Source organism: Crinia signifera, chromosome 7 (assembly GCF_055691185.1).
Source record: "Crinia signifera chromosome 7, ASM5569118v1, whole genome shotgun sequence".
NCBI classification, from domain to species: Eukaryota; Metazoa; Chordata; class Amphibia; order Anura; family Myobatrachidae; genus Crinia; species Crinia signifera.
Window position 1 is genome coordinate 124,061,758 of NC_139223.1, and position 22,203 is coordinate 124,083,960.

A 22,203-nucleotide genomic window follows, 5' to 3' on the forward strand; every position below is an offset into this window, starting at 1 on the left:
TTTGCCCGCGCGGCCGGACCCGAGTCAGGCGGGAATCTCCGAGCGCTGCTCGGAACCATGCTCGGATTGATGACGTTCGCGGGGGTTCGGATCTCCGGAATCCGAGTCCGCACATCTCTAGTATATAATATGATCAATAGAGCTGCCACCACATCATGCAGTGTAAGGGAAAGAGCAGAGCTGTTGCACATGCCTAGTGAAATTCTACCACATTTACTGTATGTGTGGATCTCAGCCCTCAAACATCGGAGTGGAGCAGGGAGTAGCTGCCAGGAGGAAGAGACTGGAGCCTTACCATGAAGTGTGAGCTTAATACTGGTTCTATTATGTTTATGTATTTATTTATTTATTTATTATGTTTAAACTTTTCCTAACCACTTATCTTATTTAAATGTTTGAAACAGCCTATAGCTATAGACCATCTGTTCTGTTAAGTTTTAATACTGTATTCCATACAGTATCCAGTGTATAAAAAGACCAATCTTCAAGGCTGTTACCACTCCCACAGACTCCCGTACTTACTCCAATGCGCTGCAGAGTGGAAGATTTTTTATTACATTTGGAAAGCCTACTCTAAAAGTCCTGTGTTTGACCTCACCCTCTCCCAGTCCCTGGTGTGTATTACAATAATATCTTAGTTACCGTACCTTTAGCAACAACGTAACATGCAGTGGGGGCTCCCGGCTGCCCACTGTACTGCCTGTACTGCGGAGGCTCCGGCCAGGGGGCTATGACAGTGCGGGCACCACTTTGCAGTGAAGGGGGGGGATGATGGCAGCTGTGCGGGCTGCAGGGACAGATCGCCCCTGGCCCTACCCTCTGTAAGAACGACTGGGCCTGGGACAGCTGTCCCCATACCACTCCCCTGATGGTGACCCTGTCTGCCTACAAAAACTTAATAGAACTTTTACTAGCTCTCCCTTTACCACTTTTGGAGGTAACCCACAGTTCTCCCCTGGACTTCAGAACTTCACTTTAGTCAAATCAAATTAAAGGGGATATCAGCCATATGCAATATCTTTGACCCTGGAGACAGGTTCTTTTTCAACTCTGGCTGAATCATTTCACCTACCAAATTGACAATTTTACATGTATCCCAGTCATTTTGCTCAATCCCGTATCTCAATATGCAGTCCCGTCATTTTGCTCAATCCCACCCAATGGCAATATCTAGCCTTGACACTCCAAACTCGATTGTATCACCTAGCAACATCTTGGGTTACCACATTAAAACTCATTATTCCATATATCTTTCTCAAATGGGCAAAACTATGTGAACTACAGCTGGGGCAGATGTAATATGTGTGGAGACATTTAGATTTGGGTGGGGTGTGTTCAAACTGAAATCTAAATTGCAGTGTAAGAATAAAGCAGCCAGTATTTACACTGCACAGAAACGCAATAACTACCCCAAAGTAGTAAACATACCTTTGATAAAGTCGTCTGGCAGGATGAAACATGCCAGGAAGCACCAGCACTTTTTGAAATACCTCCATTGGGACTCCTAAAGGATATATTGGACTATCCTTATTACAAGAGCTACTTTAGCTCACCACTTTGGCTACAGTCTACACTGCACTTTGCACAACAAGCACTTTATTGGGACTCCACCACCTGCACAATTTGGATACAAATACCGCACTATGGTGAGGATGCCTTTTTATAACATCTGAGGGCTGCCATTTCCCTCCAGCGGCCAATCCTACAAGGTTTATGGACCCTTTTGAGAAATTTCTTACTGCCAAATAAGGAAATCCAATGGACAAGTGAGCCATAAGGCAAATAAAAGCTGTGAAAGTGGAACTCCAATCGAATAAGTATACAACCTTTTAATATACCTGTACTTGGTTATTTCAATCAGTACACTTGCTATTGTCAAACTATTTTTTTATATACTTTTATAGTAATTATCAGATCAATTTTAATATAATATAATTAAAACGTGTAATTGTGATACCCAATTCATCACAATTTTTTAGCGCTCCACTACTCTTTTCTCTATTTTAACTACCCCAAATCTAACTCTCTCTGCACATGTTACATCTGCCCCACCTGCACTGCACATGGTTTTGCCGATTTGAGAAAAAATTTGCTTTTGCGATCAGGTCTCAATCAGGCCCTAGGGCACTAGTAGTGTTCATAAAATAAACTAGCACTACTATGGGGCGTCACATTAACTAGTTGTGTTTCCGTGTGTCTCTTTCTGTCTGCCCTGACTCCTGCAAAACCTTTTATACAGAAATATAAATATATATATATATATATATATATGGGGCACGCCTCATTCTCTATCACACAGAGATAAAGACTGGACTGTGGAGCTTTCAGCCATAAATCCGTCATCACTTTCCACTACTATCCTCACATCAATACCTGACTGGAAGGAAACCAGCACTCCCCATGTACCAGGCACAGGTGAGGGAGTGCCAAATATGTGACATATTTACGCTATGGTCCCTGTGGCAGGCAGAATATCTCTGACTCCTATATTACTATAGATAAGCCCAACTGGGGATCAGCACCCTAATACACACGTTCAATCAGAAGCTTCCTATTTTCTGTAGACCTTCTAAATTTTTTTAAGAAATTCAGGTACTGCCTCATCTTTACTGCCATAGCTTATGCCAGTTACATTAGCCGCTTTCAGAATACCATCATCACCCCCTCGCAGGCTCGCTTCGCTCACCACGCTTCGGGCTCGGTGGCGTGCTTCGCTCACCACAAATTTACTAAAGGTAATAGATGGTGGCGTGTACACAGGAGGGTGGTGAGGACCCAGGGTGAACCACCATATGCTACGTAATTTACGTAAAATTGCCGTAATTTCCGTAATTGCCGCAAAGATGAGGAAGTACTGAATTTCACAAACAATAGACCTCAGCAAGGGTTGAGACTTTGAAAATCAACATAAATATTAATTGTTATATAAAAATCGGACCGTCATGCCATTCAGTGTGTGTGATGAATGTAAATGCAGCTCCGGCTCAATTCGCTGCCTGTGTTCTCTGATGAATGTAATTTAATCTATGGAGCAGTTCGCTGGGTGTGTTCTCTGATTAATGTAAATTAAGCTCTGGAAAAGTTTGATGGGTGTGTTCTCTGATGAATGTAAATGCAGCTCTGGAGCAGTTTGCTGCCTGTTTCTCTGATGAATGTAAATGTAGGCAGGGGAATTTTTTTTTTTTTTTTTTTATCTAAAGGTTTTGTTCGTCCCTCTCCAGGAGGGACACAATGCTCTATTTCTGGACTTCCCACTTAATGTATGATTGCCATCACCTGTTTTAAACAGGTTAATGGGTTAGAAAGGTGCTTCAACACAGGTGATGGCAATCATAAATTAAGAGGGAAGTCCACAAAAAGTACATTGTGTTCCTTCTGGAGAGGGTCATGTTGGGAGGTATGGGATCCACAGCTTAGAGGAAGAAGGCGGCGGGAGACTGGTGGCAATCTGAGGGACTGCCCCCCTTTCCGGGAGGCGGGCCTTATTTTCGAGAGTATCCTGGCCATTCTGGGAGGGTAGGCAACCCTGATGTAAATGCAGCTTAGAGCAGTTTGGTGCATGTGTTTTCCGAATGCATCTCTTCTGTGTGTGTTTTTTTTGCTCTATATAAAACAGGTAAGTGGGGATTAACCAATGATCGATGATGAGCAAAATTGCAAACTCAACAACAATTAAGATAAAAAAAAAATAAAAAAAAATCAATGTTACAATGTTTTAGCACTCAATTTCCCATCTTGAATCCCAGTTCAAAGTAAATACCAACATCTTTATGTACTTGGTAAATAGTGAGGGCTGCCAACCCTAATCACCATTGCAAATTATGATTAGTTACATTAAAATACTTGAATATTTTTATTTATTTTATTTTCTCCCTTTTACATGTGTCATGGTGACATCACCACTAGATAAGATTACAAATTTGGGGAAGTGTCAGGGACAAGATTTGGGATTTATCCCCTGGGAATATAGACACTACTGCTGTGTACACACGGGGGCGATTATGTGTGAAATCGCTGGCAAAATGGTCGCTCAGCGACCATATTGCCAGTGATTTCATGTGCAGCAGGAGATAAATGGCCGGGTGCGTGCTCCCTTGGCCAGCCCTTCATGGTCGCTGGTCGCAGGAGCTTGCTCCTCCGATTCTGGCTAAAAATCGCTGGTCTCTCAGAAAAACTGTACACTGAGCAATATATTGCTCAGCAATATATTGCTAGCAATATATCTCCCGCGTGTATACGCACCTTTAATCTGTGTACACACGGAGGCGATAGGGGCAGAAATTGCTGGAAATATGGTCGCTGGCGACCATATTGCCAGTGATGGGAGTGTGCCCCGACGATAAATCGCCAGGTGCGTGCTCCCGTTTTCAGCCCCTTACCTCTGCGGCTCCCTGGCAGAGGTTCCTTTTCATCAGCGACCATCTCTGGTCGCTGATGAAAAGGAGACACTGAGCAATATATTGCTCAGCAATGTATTGCTAGCAATATATTGCTGAGCAATATATCTCCCCCCATGTGTACACACGGGGGCGATAGGAGCTGAAATCGCTGGAAATATGGTCGCAGGCGACCATATTGCCAGTGATGGGAGTGTGCCTCGGCGATAAATCGCCGGGTGCGCGCTCTCGTTTTCAGCCCTATTCTAATCGCTGGTCGCAGGGACATGCTCCTGCGACCAGCTGATTACCACTGCCGGGCTCCCCCCGGCAGTTTCTTTTTCATCAGCGACCATCTCTGGTCGCTGATGAAAAGGAGAAACTGAGCAATATATTGCTCAGCCATATCTTGCTCAGCAAGATATGGCTGAGCAATATATCTCCCCTGTTTGTACGGGGCTTTAGAGGAGTCAGAGGTGTTAGAAAGGTGTCATGTTGTGCTCAAGAGATAGACATGTGATGCTACACACAAGAGAAACAATTCTTACATAACAATTCCCGCTTCTGTAGTCCCTAGAGGTCGTCAGTAATAATCTGGGTCATGTTGGAGTTTAGCAAACACGTTTATCTCTCTGATATATCAGACAATACAAGTTATATGCAGGAGGGAAACTGTGCAAATTTCTCTTTGCAAAATTCCATAGAACTGTATTTTAATGTGAAATTTACAGTAAATAGTAACACAAATATTTTAAAGATACTATTCCAGGAGGAAACAACACCAGCAATTTTTTGTGACATTTTTTATAAAAAAAAAAAAAACCTATTCAATAAACAAATATAAATAATTATATGGTTTGCTCTTTCATAGTTGTATGGATATTTATTTAGTGGTCTACTGTATTTAATTCTACAAGAAAAATAAATCTAAAAATAATTTAGTATAAAAAGAAATCTGGGTCTTCCTATGTAAATTCTGTACATTTGAATTTGTTAAGAGCATTCCCGCCTTTATTGAAAAAAAAGTAAAACACAAATACATGATGTTGTACTGCTTGTACTGCTACCCTGACTGGAATGTACATGGTTGACTAATACCCCTTATATACCAAAAATGCCGGGTCGCACCTGGGTTTTTGGACCCAGGGTCAAGACAGGTGCGACCCGGCGTTTGGTCCCTTTTACACCGGAGCTCCACCCCACCCGGCGTTTGGTCCCTTTTACACCGGAGCTCCACCCCACCCGGCGCAGTAGCCGCTTGGAGATGACATCATCTTCAAGCGTTGATCACCGCCGCCGGGACCCAGACCGCTGCCCTGGGGGCAAGCCCAGCACTAAGGTAATCTGCCCCAAGCCCTTGTCCGAGAGGTGAACGGATGCCACACACAGGCATCCATTCACCTCCTCCGCTGCTGCTACTGTCTGCAGAGAATAGCAGATATCAGAGGAGGCTGTGTGTGCCCCCCCCCCCCCCCCCCCGTCCATGGGATGATCCGGCATACCCGTGTGCACCGCCCTCTACCAAGGTCCTAGCCATGTTCTACCCAGGTCAGGACCTGGGTAAAAGTCCCGTGTAAAGGGACACTGTGTGAACCACTTACACCGCCGATGACCCGGGCCTGACCCGCCGATGACCCGGGTTTTTGCAGCGATGTAAAAGGGGTATAAATAAACACAGTACCTTGTTGTTTGCCCTTTTTGTGTTTTTTTTATTATTTAAAAAAAAAAGCACAAATACAAAAACTCTTAACCATGGTAGAAGACAGTAACCTCTATGTATGATAACTGCTTACAAACACAGTTGTCACTTAAAACTTATCTACAGACACTGGGAAGAAGATATTTTATTTCTTTATTACCAGATCAGTTTTCTTCAAGTATGGTTTAGATTTATGTTGTTCTGTATATTTTATCATTTGAAGTATAACACTGCTCATATGCATATACTGATTTTCCTGTTTGGGTGCTGTAGTTCAGAATTAATAACACCATATTGCAATGTTAGTAAATATGACCTAACATTCATATTGCATTTGGTGTGCTGTCATTACTAAACTTTCTATTTTGCCATTAACCCCTTCAGTGGTGGGTTTTTCTGGGGCAGGAGTACCTAAATAGGACAGGTTTTTCCTGTCCCAGAAAAACCATCCACTGATGGGTTAGAGGAGTCCCAGCGTTCCCGTCCCCTCCTGTGACCCCCCCCCCCAGCCCCTCCGCTCCAACGGTCTTCAGCGGAGTTCCCCTGCCGCTGCAGCCACTGCCAATCATAGCAGCACACTAGCCGGCAGCAGGCGGCAGGCTCGGGAGGACTCTGACGCCTGAACACCCGAGTGATCTGAGTCCCCCGAGCTGTGCCGAACATCCCAGAGCCTGCCCCCATCTCTCCCAGCGGCAGGGGAGCTCCGGCGAACGATCGCCAGAGCGAAGGTATGGGGGGAGGCACAACAGTGGAGGTGGGGAGGGAGCGGCCTAGTGTGGGTCGCTGCTGAGGTGACGCACTAGTGGTGCACACCTGCAGGCACCACTGGCGCACACCTGTAGATTTGTGGCATGCCCGGATATTTTCCAGGACTGCCCGCTGCGGCACCACAGCTTGGCCCGGAAAATTTCCGGGACTGCCACGGAAGAGGTTAATGCAGCTTCCACTGAACACAATACACAATGGGCCTTGTTTTGATCTGTTCGCTTACCCGTGCGTTCGCATGGGGGAGCGATGTTTTACTATTTCTGTGCATGTACATTTCTGTGCATGTGCATATGCTGGGTGCGAGTGGGCATGGCAAACTGCTAGTTAGCCATCCCCTTTACACCTACCAGTGCAGGCGGTGGGTGTGAGATGGCGGTGACAGGCTGTGCCCATGGGAATGCCCAGCAGCTCCCATGGAGTTTGGGAAGTGATGCAGATGCCAGTACAGGGAGCATGCAAAGCTGAGACACCAGAAAGTGTCTTAGTTTTGCATGCTCCTTCCAAATCATTTGATGGTAGGTGACCATTGAATGATTTGGTCCCCACACCCAAGGCTGCGAATGGATGTTTATGTAAAACATCCATTTGCAGCTGTGTGGGGAATTCGATGAGGTGTGTGTGTGTGTGTGGGGGGGGGGGGGGGCAGCTGTGCGAGAAGTGGGCAGCGTTTAATCCATATGCAATGCTGAGAAATTTGCAGCGTTGTGCGTGGCCCAGAATAAGGTCCAATATTTGAAAAACGAGAAAATTAATTTCCATTTTTGACCATTTTAAGGTGCAACATAGGAGTTATTCACAGATCGGCGTGATTTTCGCAAGCCATTAGTAGACAGGCGGCTACCTGACCACAGGGCTCTGCAATTTTGCAGAGCAGCAATCGATCTGAATAAAGCTGGCCATACATCTATAGATGTATTGTCCTATCTGGCTTGTTGGATCAAAAACCTGGTAATGGATGAGAGCAAATGACAGTTGACCATTTTCTTCTAAATGCTGATAGTGTCATTTGCTCTCATCCATTACCAGGTTTTTGTTCCAACCAGCCAGATCTGACAATAAATCTGTAGATGTATGGCTAGCTTAACCTTCTTAATACTAACCATATAATTTAATGCCTGTCTCTAGGCATATAATATGTACACATCCTAATAATGTGTACACACGGTCCGATTTCCTTTCCGATGTTGATGATATAGTCAACATCGGATCGGCATCGGATCAGAATCGGATGCAGATCGCAAGGGTTTTAACCCTTGCGATCCCGATGCGCGTTCACGTATCGCAAGCCAGAAAGTCTTGGCTGCCTTGACTATATAGTGCAGATCTGTACTATATAGTCAAGATTGTATGCAAATCGGATGCCTTGCGATCCGATCCCGATCCGATCTGATCGGATTATGGATCGCATCTTAAGGCACATTGAACCGTGTGTACACACCATTACTGCAACTGCACACACATCTGTAGTAACACAGGATTATTACAACACAATCTGTTGAGTCTTTCTGATGTATGGCCATCTTAACTAATCCATTGTACCAGTAAGCCAGTGGTTTCCATCCATACTTGAATCAGCAATTTTTTACAGCACCACTAGGCCAAAAGTTTCTTAATTGAGAAATTTTGAAAAAGGTAAATTAAGCAACCTTAAGGTTGGTTATGTGGTGGTGCACAGAGTTGTGTTTTTGATTGCCCACATGGTTTATGATTGGCAGCCGCTATCCCTGGTTTTGCCTATCATATTGTCCATAAATATTTTAATTTGGTTCTGGACCACCAACCCAAGGCAAGAGCTTCACGGCACCCCAGGGTGCCTAGGCACACAGTGGTTTGGGAACCCCTGTCAAAAGAACAATTAAATGTACTTCATCACATTTATTTCAAAGTATATCAGCTGTGTAGCTCAGCTAGATTACAAGGTCACATTCAATTTGAAACATTCATTATTTTATCACTATTTTATTTGAACAGGAGATGTACACTATATATATTGCTTTTAGAAACAAAGGCACTCAGAGGTGACTTTAAAATAAAAGTTATCTTATGGAAAGTACATTTTGGCCTAGAACAGGTTCAGGAACCCAGTCCCTGATGATGTCATATTTAATTAGAGGTTCAGGAACTGGGGGGCAGATTTATTAAGTTCGGTGAAGTGATAAAGTGTCTGGTTTTTATCACCAGCCAATCAGCTCCTAACTGTGAGGTTATAGGCTTGGTTTGAAAAATGACAGGTAGGAGCTCATTGGCGGGTGATAAAAACCAGACACTTTATCACTTCACCAAGCTTAATAAATCTATCCCTGAGTTCATTTTTGTAAAAGCCAGTAGTTTAACTGACTTTTACAAAAATACCTTTGATAAAGCCGCTGAGACGGCGAAACGCGTCAGGGTCTTGCCTATTTACAGCCCATTGGACTGACCTGGACCAGTCTTGGACCCCCCACTTTTGCTTGGACTCCATCATCTCCAAACTTTGGACGTTGCCTAAAAACACCTTGAAGAACCCCAGTACCATCTTTGGGAATACAAATCTTGGGTGACTCCCTTACTCTGGAAGGTGACTCGGCCCACAACATACTCGGGCCTAGAGTCCCAGGGTGCAAATCGAACACCCGGAACCTTTGATCAACAGCCAGGTGGACGTAACAAAAATTATTTGCTTGCACTTGCACTTTATTATTCAAGGCATAATAGGAACGGACAGTTCATATTTTATTCCAACCCCCCCTATTCCTCATGTGAGGTTAGCTAATACCAGTATTTTCCTCATGGTCACTATTGTTGAATAAAATGTATTGATTTTATTGTACAAACAGTCCAATCTCATTTTAATTTTTTACATACATAACGTATTTTGGTTTAATTTACACTTACACCAAACAGTCAGCGCTGCTTCTCTTGTTTTTCTGTTTTTTTTTGTAGTTCGGGTCTGACAAACCCGACTTTATTCAGCAGCTGCTAGTGATCCAGCCCAGGTCAAAGCGCCACCTTTTCCTTCCGTGTGGAGGAATACAATCTTTCTATTCTGCTGAAAAATAGCACTGGTTATCGCTATGGGGCATACACACTGATAGATTTGTGCATCATTTCTATGCAATTTAGCTAGATCTATACAATAATATCAGACACAACTAAGAATGTATTAAGACATAGTAAGTATTTCCTTATATGCTCTAAAACTTATTATGCTGCTCCCAGAAATAGATGAAATCCTATAAACTGCAAATACAATGAATTAAGGGAAGGAATTAAAAGTACAATTAATCAATACAATATCACATTAATATAAAGCAATACACTTAAATATACAATAAAAATAATATATAAAACAATTCTATCGCAATGTTTCAATAAATGTATTCATAAATTGACCATATAAAAGGCACTTGGTTCCTTTTTTTACAGACAGGAGGGATGCCTTCTCCCCTCATCCCTCTCTGCAGCAGCAGCTGCAGTACCTGCACAGTTAGATGCAGGTACTGTATAAAAACAGAGCAAGCTGATGTAATAAATAAGCAGCAATTAATACAGTTAGTCTAATTAGCATAAGACGCAGGGGAGAAGTTAGTGACAGCCTCCCTTCCACAGCTGAGCGCATGCCCTTATATGGCAAATACAGATTCTTATTGAAGGAACAAAGGTCAGTGCTCCCTGTCAGGAGAGTCTGTACAGGTATAGGTGCATGGTACAGGTCTGCTGTGCTCTCCTGACAACCGGCCACACCTGACTCTCAGGTATGTTTTCTTCTATGCTTTCTTTCCTTGTCACCTGTGCAGGTGCAAATATCCTCTATGAATAGGAGATTTGCTGGTTTCCTTCTCTATGTGATAAACACAATCTGCGGTTAGAACTCACACTCCGTGCCATTCAACCTGACTGTCCTATGCTGTTGTAGAAAAGCATATTTCAGCAAATATTCACTAATGCCAATAATAGATACCGCAGCTGTGACGATTACTCAAACAATCTGTTGCTGTGAAATTCAGCATAAGTGCAATAGGTCTTATTATGAGGCTGATTTTAGTATTGATTTGGAAGGGACTGATCAGTGCATGCTGGTATATGGATTAACAATGAATTAATACCCATAGTCTCTAATAGAGTATGAGTTTGATAAGGATGGTGCTACAATTCTATTTTCCACCTTTTTTGTTATGATATTATAATTGTAATGGTAATATTACAGTATCACAAAACGTTACTGCAAGATTATTACAGAACTGGATTCTTTAACTGCAAATAACTGGAAATGGAGCAATAGTAGATCAGTGACATAATATTGTAATATTGACATAATAGTGTATAATATTTGTTTGGGGAATTTATCTGCCGGCGATTCCTTCACCTGGACGCATATATGCGCAGCACCCGTAACACTTTATGACAGCGTTATGATCTTGCACAAAAGTGTTGCTGTTGGTGATGTTTAAACGCCACTGTAGAGGCAGTTCGCACCGTTCGCTGACAATTGAATTCGCCCTCATTATGTGGAAGTAGGGAACTTTTTGCAAGCAAAAGTCATTCAAAATTGTGAGATAAAAGGTTTAGAGGGAAGCTGGCCATGAAATCATGGCAAGCTGTCACGGCTATTTGATATTTGATACATTGGATCTTTGATAGGAAAACTGTATGGACTTAAACCCAAATATATAAGTTCTTTATAATAGACTTTATCATAGAAACTGCTAGGGACTGATGCAGTATTCAATGTGCACTATGGGTTAAATATACTAAGACGGGAGTTCTATTGAAGATGGGATGTTGCCTATAGCAACCAATCAGATGATATCTATTATCATGTAGAAGCTGCAAAATAAATAAGAAGTAGAATCTGATTGGTAGCTATGGATATCTTAGTAAATTGACCTCTATGTATCTGGCATGTTTTCGCGATGAGTAGTTTCTGGAAGTGATTGCATGCGAGTATAGCTTATGTTGGACATAAAGAGGCTGTAACAGGACATCCTCACACAGACGGACCTGTGTAGTGTTTTATCTAAGGGCCTGTTTCCAGGGTATTACTTATATCTTGTATAGGGAAGGAGCACTGACGATGATGAGGATGATGACGAATCTGGATAGTAGCACGCTAAGCATACATATCAGGGCAGGTACTGTACAAGTGCGGGCAAACATAAGTATTTTATTTTTCATACATGCAATTCATGAACACATAGGCCCAATTTTGGGGTTTTGGTGCGATTAAGCTCAGCTCTAGTGTTTTTGAGTCTGGGGTATTTTAGTTGTGTATAAATGTTTAGTTGTGTATAAATGTTACTTTATAATGTACTGTGAGGGTAAATGCATGAATCAAAAACATTTTACTTAATACAGTACATAATCAATTGGAAACTTCTGGCCACATCTGAATTTTATCACAATTGTCCAGAAGACTCTGCTTTCTGCGTACCTGATCAAAGAAGGTTGGATGTGGCATCATGTGATTGGCTTACATCCTGCCCTTGAACACTAACTGGCCAATTAGAACAAAAGGTGAAATGTATCCTGGAGTTTCCGTTGAAGGTGTATGTGCTATTAGTGCACATTGGACCCACATCATTCTCTTACATTGTGGGTCTTCTGACACAGCAAAATATGCAGGTATAATACTGATGACTTCAGGCATCTAGTATTTACCATACAGGGTAATTCACCCCAATATCATTCAGGTTTTATTAAAAATATCTAATATAAAAAACACTATTTTATGATACTTTGAGCGACACTTCAGTGATTCATATGAATGAGCAAAACACGTTGGATGAAAAAAACCTGATGCCTGTTACGTTGTTTTAATGCACTGTTGGTCTTCTGTACTTTAACATGTAGGTGTGAATGAGTAGTCTACAATTAAGAGTAAGGTATTTTAAGTGCAGTATTGTTTCCAAGTGCTAACTAGAGCATGAAACTGCATTAAAGGCACAAGGAGATTTGGTTGTATTATGTAAGGCGTATGGTTAGTTTGGCCTTGTGACAGATTATTATTTTCCAGGTCTTCCCCTAATGAATTATATCTGTGCACTTGTCTGTAAGCAAGTTGTTGTGATGTAGTTGTGATTTACATGTGTTTAACTATATGTCTTATATGAGTCATGTTCCTGTGAATCTTCATTCTGTATTGTTCTATATAGACAGGGGCGTAACGAGATATTCATAGGCCCCATAGAAAAAGTTTTCAAGGGCCCCTTATTTAGCAACTGATGGTGATAAATGTATGTAAAACATATTACTTAGACTTAGACAGTAAAGATGGGCCCCATAGCAGCTGCACCCCTTGCACCTATGGTAGTTACACCCTTGTATATAGATAAACTTGTTAGCTGGCTTCAATGCATGTCTAGGGTCTGTGTTAGAGAATCCATCTTGTATTATTTTGTCATTTCTACTGTAGTATTTTAGATGTGTAAAGTGCAATGTTCATTTAGAATGTAATGTACTGTCATGGTGCATGCATACTTCTAAAGATATAATCAGAAGCATGTTGCTTTCAAAAAAAAATAATGCCAATTTCTTGCGGTATCTGAATATTTATCATTATTGACCAAAGGACTCTGTAGAAGCAGCTATGTCAAAGATTAGATGTGGGCACTGTGTGAGTGTCTTACATCAATCCCCAAAACACTATCTTGCTGCTGTTGAGGTTCCTGGACAATGGGGACAAATAATAATAATGTGATTGATTCTTGAGTTTCTACTGAAGGAATATTTTACTATGGTTGCACAGGGTGCTGTATACATATAGATATCCAAGGAAATCCTAAACCATTCTCCTAAATGGTGGGTCCTCTGCACAGCCAAACAGGTAGTTATAATTTTAATGACTTCAGGTTCTAGGAGTGCTTGAATTACTTTAGCTAAGCTACATCATCTTGAATTTGGTGAGGATATGCATTACTCTTGCAGACAGGCTCACTGCATTAAAAAACAAAAAAATCTGATTCCCATTATTATTAAGAGAAACACTTCTAACAATTGTATTGTTGGCAGTGAAGTGATATTTCTGCAAAGAACATTGGGGTCAAAGGGCCTAATTCATGTTAGTATGCAATGGCTGATTATTAAGCAACTAAGATGGTCAATCCTTGGATTGGCAGGATCCCAGGATTTTGACCTAAAATCACAAGGATTTGAGTCTTGGGATTGGCGCTTCCAATCCTGGGACTTTAGGATTGGCTGCGCATGCACAGTTTTTTTTTCCAATGCCGGGCAGCGCTGAGCAGAAGAAGGCTTGATGCCCGGTTGCCCCTTTCCTCAGCTATGCATGATGTGACTCCGGAGGTCACCCTGTGCAGCCCAACGTCAACTAAACCCACTCACCACATTTGTCACTTAGCCAGCCTGGTATCAGTCCGGACAGCAACTGAGAGAGAAATGTGACTGACAAGCAGGAAGTGGACATTTAGAGGTGCTAATGTGGAATTTAAGGGGAGTGGTAGGGAGAAAGCAGGTGTGTCATGGCCATTTTAGGGGCACGTGTCTTCTGATGCCTGCATGATCGTAAGTACAAATACATGATATTTAAATCACTACTGCTGCAGTCAATCTGCATAGCCATAGCTCAACTCTTAGCTTTGATGAACTTCTTTATTATGTATAGTCCGCTAATGTGTACGCAACTGTGCATGGGCTTGTGATGGCTCCTTGAGCACATGTATTGCCTACGAAAATACTTTTAAACCTATGCTTTGATAGCAGACGCAGACCACAGACCACATAGCCGCTGCTCTTCTTGCTATGACTCTTTGCCAGAGGCATCCTTACCTCATATGACACCCATTGTGGCGAGAAAAAGGGGGCATGACCTTGTGGGTAGGTGGCATGGACTTGGCACTCAAGGCTGGAGATGCAAGCTGACCCCGCAGACCACTTTGCATGTAGTGCCAGTTTATACTATGACAGACAGTGCCATCGAGAGGGGGGTCCGGCTACTTTTTGCACTGGCCTAGGTCTGACAGAGGGGCCCAGGTTCCACTCCCCCCCTCCCCATTGCAAGGAGCCAGGCAGTGTGGAATAGAGAGGACAGGCAGCAACAGCCTATACTCTCTCTCCCTTGTTGGCCATCTGCACACAACACACACCCCCTGCTAAATTGTTTATTTTTTCTTTGTATACAGGGGCATGCCTACGCCCCCTTCTGATGGCCATACCCCAACTGTTGGCCATATCCCCTTTAACCGGGGCCCACAACCCTAATGACAGGAGCAGGGTGCTGCCCAGGCCCGCCAAAGTCACTAATATAGGCGGACCTGGGCCGCAGACATCACTAATGTGGGTGGTCCTGGGCCACCAACATCACTGTTGTGGACATGCCCAGTAATTAAGGAGGTGCTGGGCTTCCCTCAAGCTCCCTGGTCAATGTGAATAGATGCCGTGCACATGCACACTGTATTTATGCACACTGGCCTAGCTGTTTTAGCAGGGCCAGGGAGCGTTTTGTTCTTTAAAAATTATGCAGGATGTGGTGCCCTGCTAAAACAGCCTAAAATTAACACTACAGCCACTTGTTGTAACCCTTTGGTGGGTTACACCTGGGTATGGCCTGCACCCCCTTGTGATGCCACTGGGTTGTGCATATACAGTATATCTACATTGTATTACAAAGTACAATTTATACTGCACCTCATGTTCTTGTGAGTAGCTGTAATCAGCATGTACAGCATATAGATGCAATGTGACTTGGTCTTTATCAGGTCCCTGTAGTCAATGCCTTCATCTCCATTATGTAGAAATTAACAAAATATACCTAATAAATAATTTTTGCACTGCTGTCTGAAATCCCAAGTGAGTGCCTGTTGGCTTATACATTATATACAGCCCTGAAATATGTAAGTAATTGGTAGGGTTTTCTGAACTATGTGCAGAGCTAAGCGAGTGAATACATTCATCAAGATCCAACAACGTTCGGCCAAATCAGAAGGAAATCTGTATGGATGGAATTTAGGTCTATTTATCGTATCAACTCATGAATGTACAATAGTATATAGTGCATTAGAAATATTCAAGGATGTTTCAGAAGCTGCTTCATGTTGGGATCTGTGAAATGTTCTTAGTAAATTTTCAAAATCTAATCAAGCAACTGACCATTGACAAAAGTGCGATGGCTGACAGATTGACCTCTTTATTCTAATGTGAGTATCCATAGAAACATAGAATTTGGCGGCAGATAAGAACCATTTGGTCTTCCCCTTTTTTACCATCCACCCAGCTAATCCAAGTACGGTATATAAAGGTCTTCAAGTGGCTCTCCTAAAACTTTTGAGTCTTGCCCATATCAGGGACCCCTCTGCAACTCTGCTTGAGTACCACTTTGTATAAATCTTTCCAGCATTTCTTTCAGCTGGGTTTCAGCCCTTAAAGTGTTGCAGTTATTCCTCATGGCTCAGAAATTGAGATCTAGGCATGCTGTTTTTAAACTCAGACACATGGTTGCTTGTAGCGTAAAGTGCTGTGTTTCTTTTTAGAAGAGAGTTGCGTCCAATTTAGAGCCACTGCGAATAATTGCAATATCCCCAAAAAACAAGGGTAAACTGTACAGAGGAATCTTCAGTTTGTAATGATTCCTCCGTGTGCTTCCAGATCAAAAAAATATCATCTAGATCTAGATCTAAATTGCTTGTAAAATAATTTATTCTCTCCAGGCTTAGGCATATTACATGTTTCCTCATATGTATGGATAAACATATTTGCATACGAGGGTGCGAGGTTAGAACACATCACAGTTCCTGCGATTTACAAATAATTGCGGGATTATTTACAACTGAAGCTGAAATAGGCCAGATCTACTTAATTTCTGCAATATAAATGGACTTGTAGGCCAGTGGAAGTGAATGGGCATTATATTCACTATATATGTATATACAGTATGTGCTAGGCCAGTGGTGGCCACTTCCTGCTTTCTTGTCATAACGGTTATAGTGAGTGAAACTTGTTTAAAATGCCTCTGATATGTTATTACAGACTAATCTTACAGAACAGTCATTTACCGGTTTGCTAAATGTCCCCTTTCTATCCTACCTTTTTCTCAAATTTCTCTGTTACTCTTCCTGTTCTATCTCTTATTTGACTCTCCACTTTACACCCCCACCACCACCACCACCAGCACCATCACCCTTCTCTATGTCTTTTACTTGTGTTCCCCATTTATCCACCTCTTGCCTCCATTCCCTTTCCTCTCATTATATACATCACCCACTCATTTCTCTCTTCCCTGCTATTTTGTGATGATGGCCAACATATCGGTCATCATGGGTAATATCATATGTAAACAATGCCTCGGTTTGATGGTCATGACATCTTGATGTCGAGCTATGTTCCAGGCAGGAAAATAATGTCCAAAGTCAGATATTTGCTGGGGGTGGGGGAGTGTGCGGGTGGAGAGGTTTACGGGGAGCTAGGGAGTGGCTGTGGTGTCTGGGCATACAATGAAAGCTTTGATGGAAGGGAGGTGGCTAGGTCTCCCTACAGCTCTCTTCTGCACAGCTGATAGATATTCCCCATAGAGGATTATATAATGGATGTCTCTTTCAATTAGTAAATGTATTGATTTAACTTACTGGGAATGAAATGTGGTCCTTTTCTAGGTTATGGGGTCACCACTCTGCTACTACAGAAGTGTATCCAACACTAAGTCATTGTGATAGGTAGTATGGAGCAAGCTCGGGATACTCAAAGGTTTCACATGTCAGGAGAAGCCACATGCTACGTAAAACCAAGCTGATATTTCAGCACCGACCAGCTACTTTTCAAAGTATATAATATCTTTTAGAATATTTCTGTCAGCAAGTCAATGTGATTAAAGCATCTACAGGAGTAAACTGACTGCCTGATTTTTTTCTACAGATTTCCCTAAAATTTTGATCCATCATGCCGGAACTCACAGAAAAAGTAACAAAGAGTTTGAATAAAACAACCCCAGGACTGCAAATATGGAGAATAGAGGTAATAACAAATTATTATACAATGACTGGAGGTGCACTTAGCCACGTGACTGCTATGGGGCCCCAGCTATACAAGGGGCCCTGGTGGAAAATGGTTTTTACTACTAAATCTGTGTCTACATACATGGATGGCCAAATTGCAAAGCTCCAGATGTCACAGCCATAGGCTAATAGTCCTTAGAAATGTTTTAGTTGCCTCCTGATTAACAGAAGAGTAAAGCAGGATACACACTATAAGAATATCTGTCCAATCTCTCTGGTTGAACAAAAACCTGGAAATATACAGTATGGGATCATATCACAATTAAATATTTGCTCCCAAACACTGGAAAACAGACAAAATGGACGTTCAGAGAAATTGGTTAAATAAATCTAATTTATCAAATTTATCCAAATTTTTTTTTTCTTTTTTGAAGCATGGTGTGAAATTTAATAGGATGAAAGATTCAGAAAGTGAGAGATTTGGTAAGAAATCTCCATATTTTTTTTTTTTTTTTAAAGAGGCAATCATTTACATGTCAAAATCAAACTGGCTTTGCAGTGTAAATGATTGACGCTTTAAAAAATACTGGAGATTTCTTACCAAATCTCTCATCCTATTAAATTTCCCCCATGATGTTTACATATACTGTAAGTTATCCTAAAGAGTAGTCGAGACCGACTTTTATTATGCCCACAGATCTCCGAATTTAGGGTGGGCGCTGACATCATGTGATGTTAAATTTCCACCCCAATCAGGCATCGCCATGGTTTAGTAGAGGAACACCCAGCATTTTTATGGGGATGCCCATAAAACTGTGGGGGTTCCCCTGCTGCCGTCCCTGGCCCTTCCTTCCTAGAGCAAATGGCTCGTTGAGTCTGAAACTCACCGAAGTCACTTGCTCCCGGGGTTTTCACATACGAACCCCGAACTTTGGGGACATATTCGGACCCTAACGGACAGGTCGGAGTTGCCCCAATGTGCCTTTAGGAGCATGATGCAATTGTCCCAAGATAGAAGCACTATTGTCCTTTGTCCAGGTGGGGCTCTAGTTAATTTAGGATGGCTTAAGCTGTAGGCTGGATGTGGAGCAGGTCCAAAATGTTGTCCAAGGATTTTGCTGGAGCATAGGCAAGCAGTAGCTCAATGCATATCACTGGGTGATCCAAGCTTCCTCAGGAGCAATTGTTCTGTTTGTTAAAAGTGAGTCCTATATAAAGGATCGCATGCGATTTTATAGGGTGTGATGCCATGCCATTAGCTATACACTTGTATGACATACAATGAGGTTTTAGTCCCCCCCCCCCACTATCGACGCCACCCTGAAGCGTGGCGAGTGCAGCGAGCCCCATGAGGAGCGGCAGAACGCTTCCTCCCGACCTTTTCATACCCCCACTATACACGTCGGCGTGGAGTTGATTTTATGTATATTACTTATATTACTTTACATGTATTCCGCGTCCCCTCACAGGGCTCGCTGCGCTCGCCACACTATATAGATTCAACTCCACGCCGACGTGGATAGTGGGGGTATGAAAAGGTCGGGAGGACACGTTCTGCCTGCGCTCGCCACACCTCGGGGTGGCGTGGATAGTGTGGGGGGGGAGGCAGTGAAACCACATTGTATGTCATACAAGTGTATAGCTAATGGCATGGCATTGCACCCTATAAAATTGCATGCGATTACATGCGATTTTGCGGGAGGTGCGATGCGATCCCCTGGAGCTAACAGAGCAGTGAATAAATTACATAAAAAACGGCCCATGCGATGCGATGTGATTTCAGTACGGTAGCGTATGTAAGAAAACTGGTCACCCTACTAGGAAACAAGTAACTTATTTTGTGGCCACACCCCTTTCCCATGAAGCCACTCCCCTATATTTTTGGCTTGAGCACACACCAGCAAAAACATAAATCGGCACCTATGATTACATGTATTATTTACAGGTGTTTATACATGTATCAAACTGCAATATCTATATTATTGGTAAGACTCACAGTACGCACTACAAATTATGGGTCTAATTCTAGTCTGATCGCCCCCCCCTGGGCATCCCCAAGCAAACATGGCACCTGGCTTGCGGGGGCGGGTGGCTGCCATCACCCGCCCAGTTCTCAGACCAGGATGCCGCTAGTGTAAGTCAGCAGAGACTGACAGATTAGCAAACACTGTAGAAATCATTCGATGATCAGCCACCATCGAATGATTTCGGACCCGCACGTTAGCCTGCGAATGGATGTTTATGCAAAACATCCATTGGCAGTGTGGCTGGTACATTCACTGTGTGGCGGGGGGGCAGCATTTGCATGGTCGATGGGTGGCGTTACAAGGCTTATTAAGCAGTAAACTACCGCTGCTTAGCATGCCAACCTGAATCAGGCCCTATATCACAAACATCCAACTTATTAAAAATACATGTTATTGTATTAAAGAGAATGCATATATCTATATTATGTATTATAGTGATATACATACAGTAGTGTAGAGTGTAAGGTGCCCTGATACATGTGCTGGATCTTACACTTTTAGAGTATGGAAATGGTTCCTGTTCCAGAGAAATCATATGGAAGCTTCTTCGATGGCGATTGTTATATTCTCCTGATGGTAGGTTCAAAACATTTATCTCCCAACTGCAATAAGTACATATCCTGCTGTATCACCCACGTCTGTCCTCCCGATATAAAGCATAAAGCAGGTAAGTGCACAGGGAAATGAAGAAATATCTGGAATTACAGTAAAACAGAGATGGATGGGATATCATAATTTAAAAAGCAAATCCATATACATTATATTATTATTATTATTATTATTATTATTGTTTAATATACAAAGCACCAGCATAGAAATAAAATAAACATAAATTGCTTACATCAAAGGGACAGTATGAATGCCTATCTCCGGGAAGCTTACCTTCTTCTAATAGAAAAGAATCATCTATATATACAGTATGGCCATGTTTTGCATCAAAGGTCAGTTATGTAGGAACGTACAGTGGTAAGGTGTAGTGGAATAATACTGTCACGGACACTGGATGGACCAATTACTCAACTGTTTTCTCTCCAGAGAAAAGTTTACACTGAAACTGTTAGTGTTGGGACAAAAGGGAGAACTTTAGCGTTTTGGAAGTCCTAAAACTATTATATCTTGGACATGTGAATAACTGGTTTACAAGTACTACACATATACAACTGGGCTGCAGTTATGGCATAAATGATACAATGCAGTACAAGTATTAGGATAGTTTTAATTTTAAAGGGGGCTGGTTAGGAATCCAAGTATGCTTAGGTTGGAGGGATTTTTGGGGGCGTTGGTCTATTTGGGGTATTTTTTATAATTTTTTTCATTTTCTTATTTTTGGGTATTATTGCGATATATAGCTGTTGATCTATGTCCCTTGTTGGTATGGTTGTGTGTGTGCTTAAAGTGACGCATATCTCCTTGTAAATTGACTCTCTTTATTTCTAAATCATTTCACCTGAATGGCGTCTTTGGGTATTTCTTTATATTATTTTAATTGTGTGCCCGATGTATTGGGGGAATTTACTAAGAGAGGAGTTCTATTTCACATGGGATGTTGCTATGGGATACCAATCAGATTCTATGGGGTCAATCCTATTAACCCAGAAGGGTGCGATTTGTCTTCAGGTGCCGTTTTCACGCTGAAAACGGCACCTGGATTAACCCTAACTCGCACCCTTCGGGGCCAAGTTGGTTGAATTTTGCTCGCACCCCTATGCGAGCACTTTTCAGCAACTGTGAGTTGTGTTACTGTTAAAAATTAAAACTTAATAAAAATGACTGAAATAAAAAAAAAATGATACAATGCAAAAAGTCATAGACAGGTATATTTATTGTCATCTTTCTGTATGAATGGATTACAGACACACAAAACTGGCAATAACTTCACATATGATCTCCACTTCTGGGTTGGGACCAATTCCTCCTCCGATGAGCAGGGAGCAGCTGCCATTTACACCATACAGATGGACGATCACCTTGGCGGAGTAGCTGTCCAACACCGTGAGGTTCAAGGTTACGAAAGTGACAAATTCAAGGGTTACTTCAAACAAGGATTAATGTGAGTATCAGGTCAGGAAGGAAGTTCAGGAAGCCAGATATTGTTAAACTATCATGCTCTGCGATGCACAGATAGCTCATCTACTTCTGTGCACCTACAAAGTGAGCTACTCTCCTATACCCTCCAACTGTACCGTTTTTGCCGGTACATTACCGTCTGTACCGGCTAAATAAAAGTGTACCGAATGTACCCGTTTTTGGCGATCGGACTCCCATCTCGGAGGTACACAATCAGTGGTGGTGTTAATGGAGGCGGCGCCACATCCAATCACACAGCAGGGAGCCGGGAGGCGATGCTTCAGTCCACTCCTCTCAATGCTAACTAGCAGTGACTGCAGCCCCCAGCCTCTGATCCTGAGTGACAG

At 42.4% G+C, this 22,203-nt stretch overlaps 1 protein-coding gene across 1 annotated transcript in view; it reads left to right on the forward strand.

Annotated features, from left to right (window-relative positions):
* The first annotated feature begins 10,473 nt into the window (after nt 1–10,473).
* The window catches only part of VIL1 (villin 1), a 58,790-nt gene continuing 47,060 nt past the window's right edge, over nt 10,474–22,203 (forward strand). The window contains exons 1-4 of the mRNA XM_083152050.1: nt 10,474–10,577; nt 17,683–17,781; nt 20,291–20,365; nt 21,643–21,839. Of these exons, the coding sequence (XP_083008176.1) occupies nt 17,707–17,781; nt 20,291–20,365; nt 21,643–21,839 (347 nt within the window). The 5' untranslated portion in view covers nt 10,474–10,577; nt 17,683–17,706. The remainder of the gene's footprint in view (nt 10,578–17,682; nt 17,782–20,290; nt 20,366–21,642; nt 21,840–22,203) is intronic.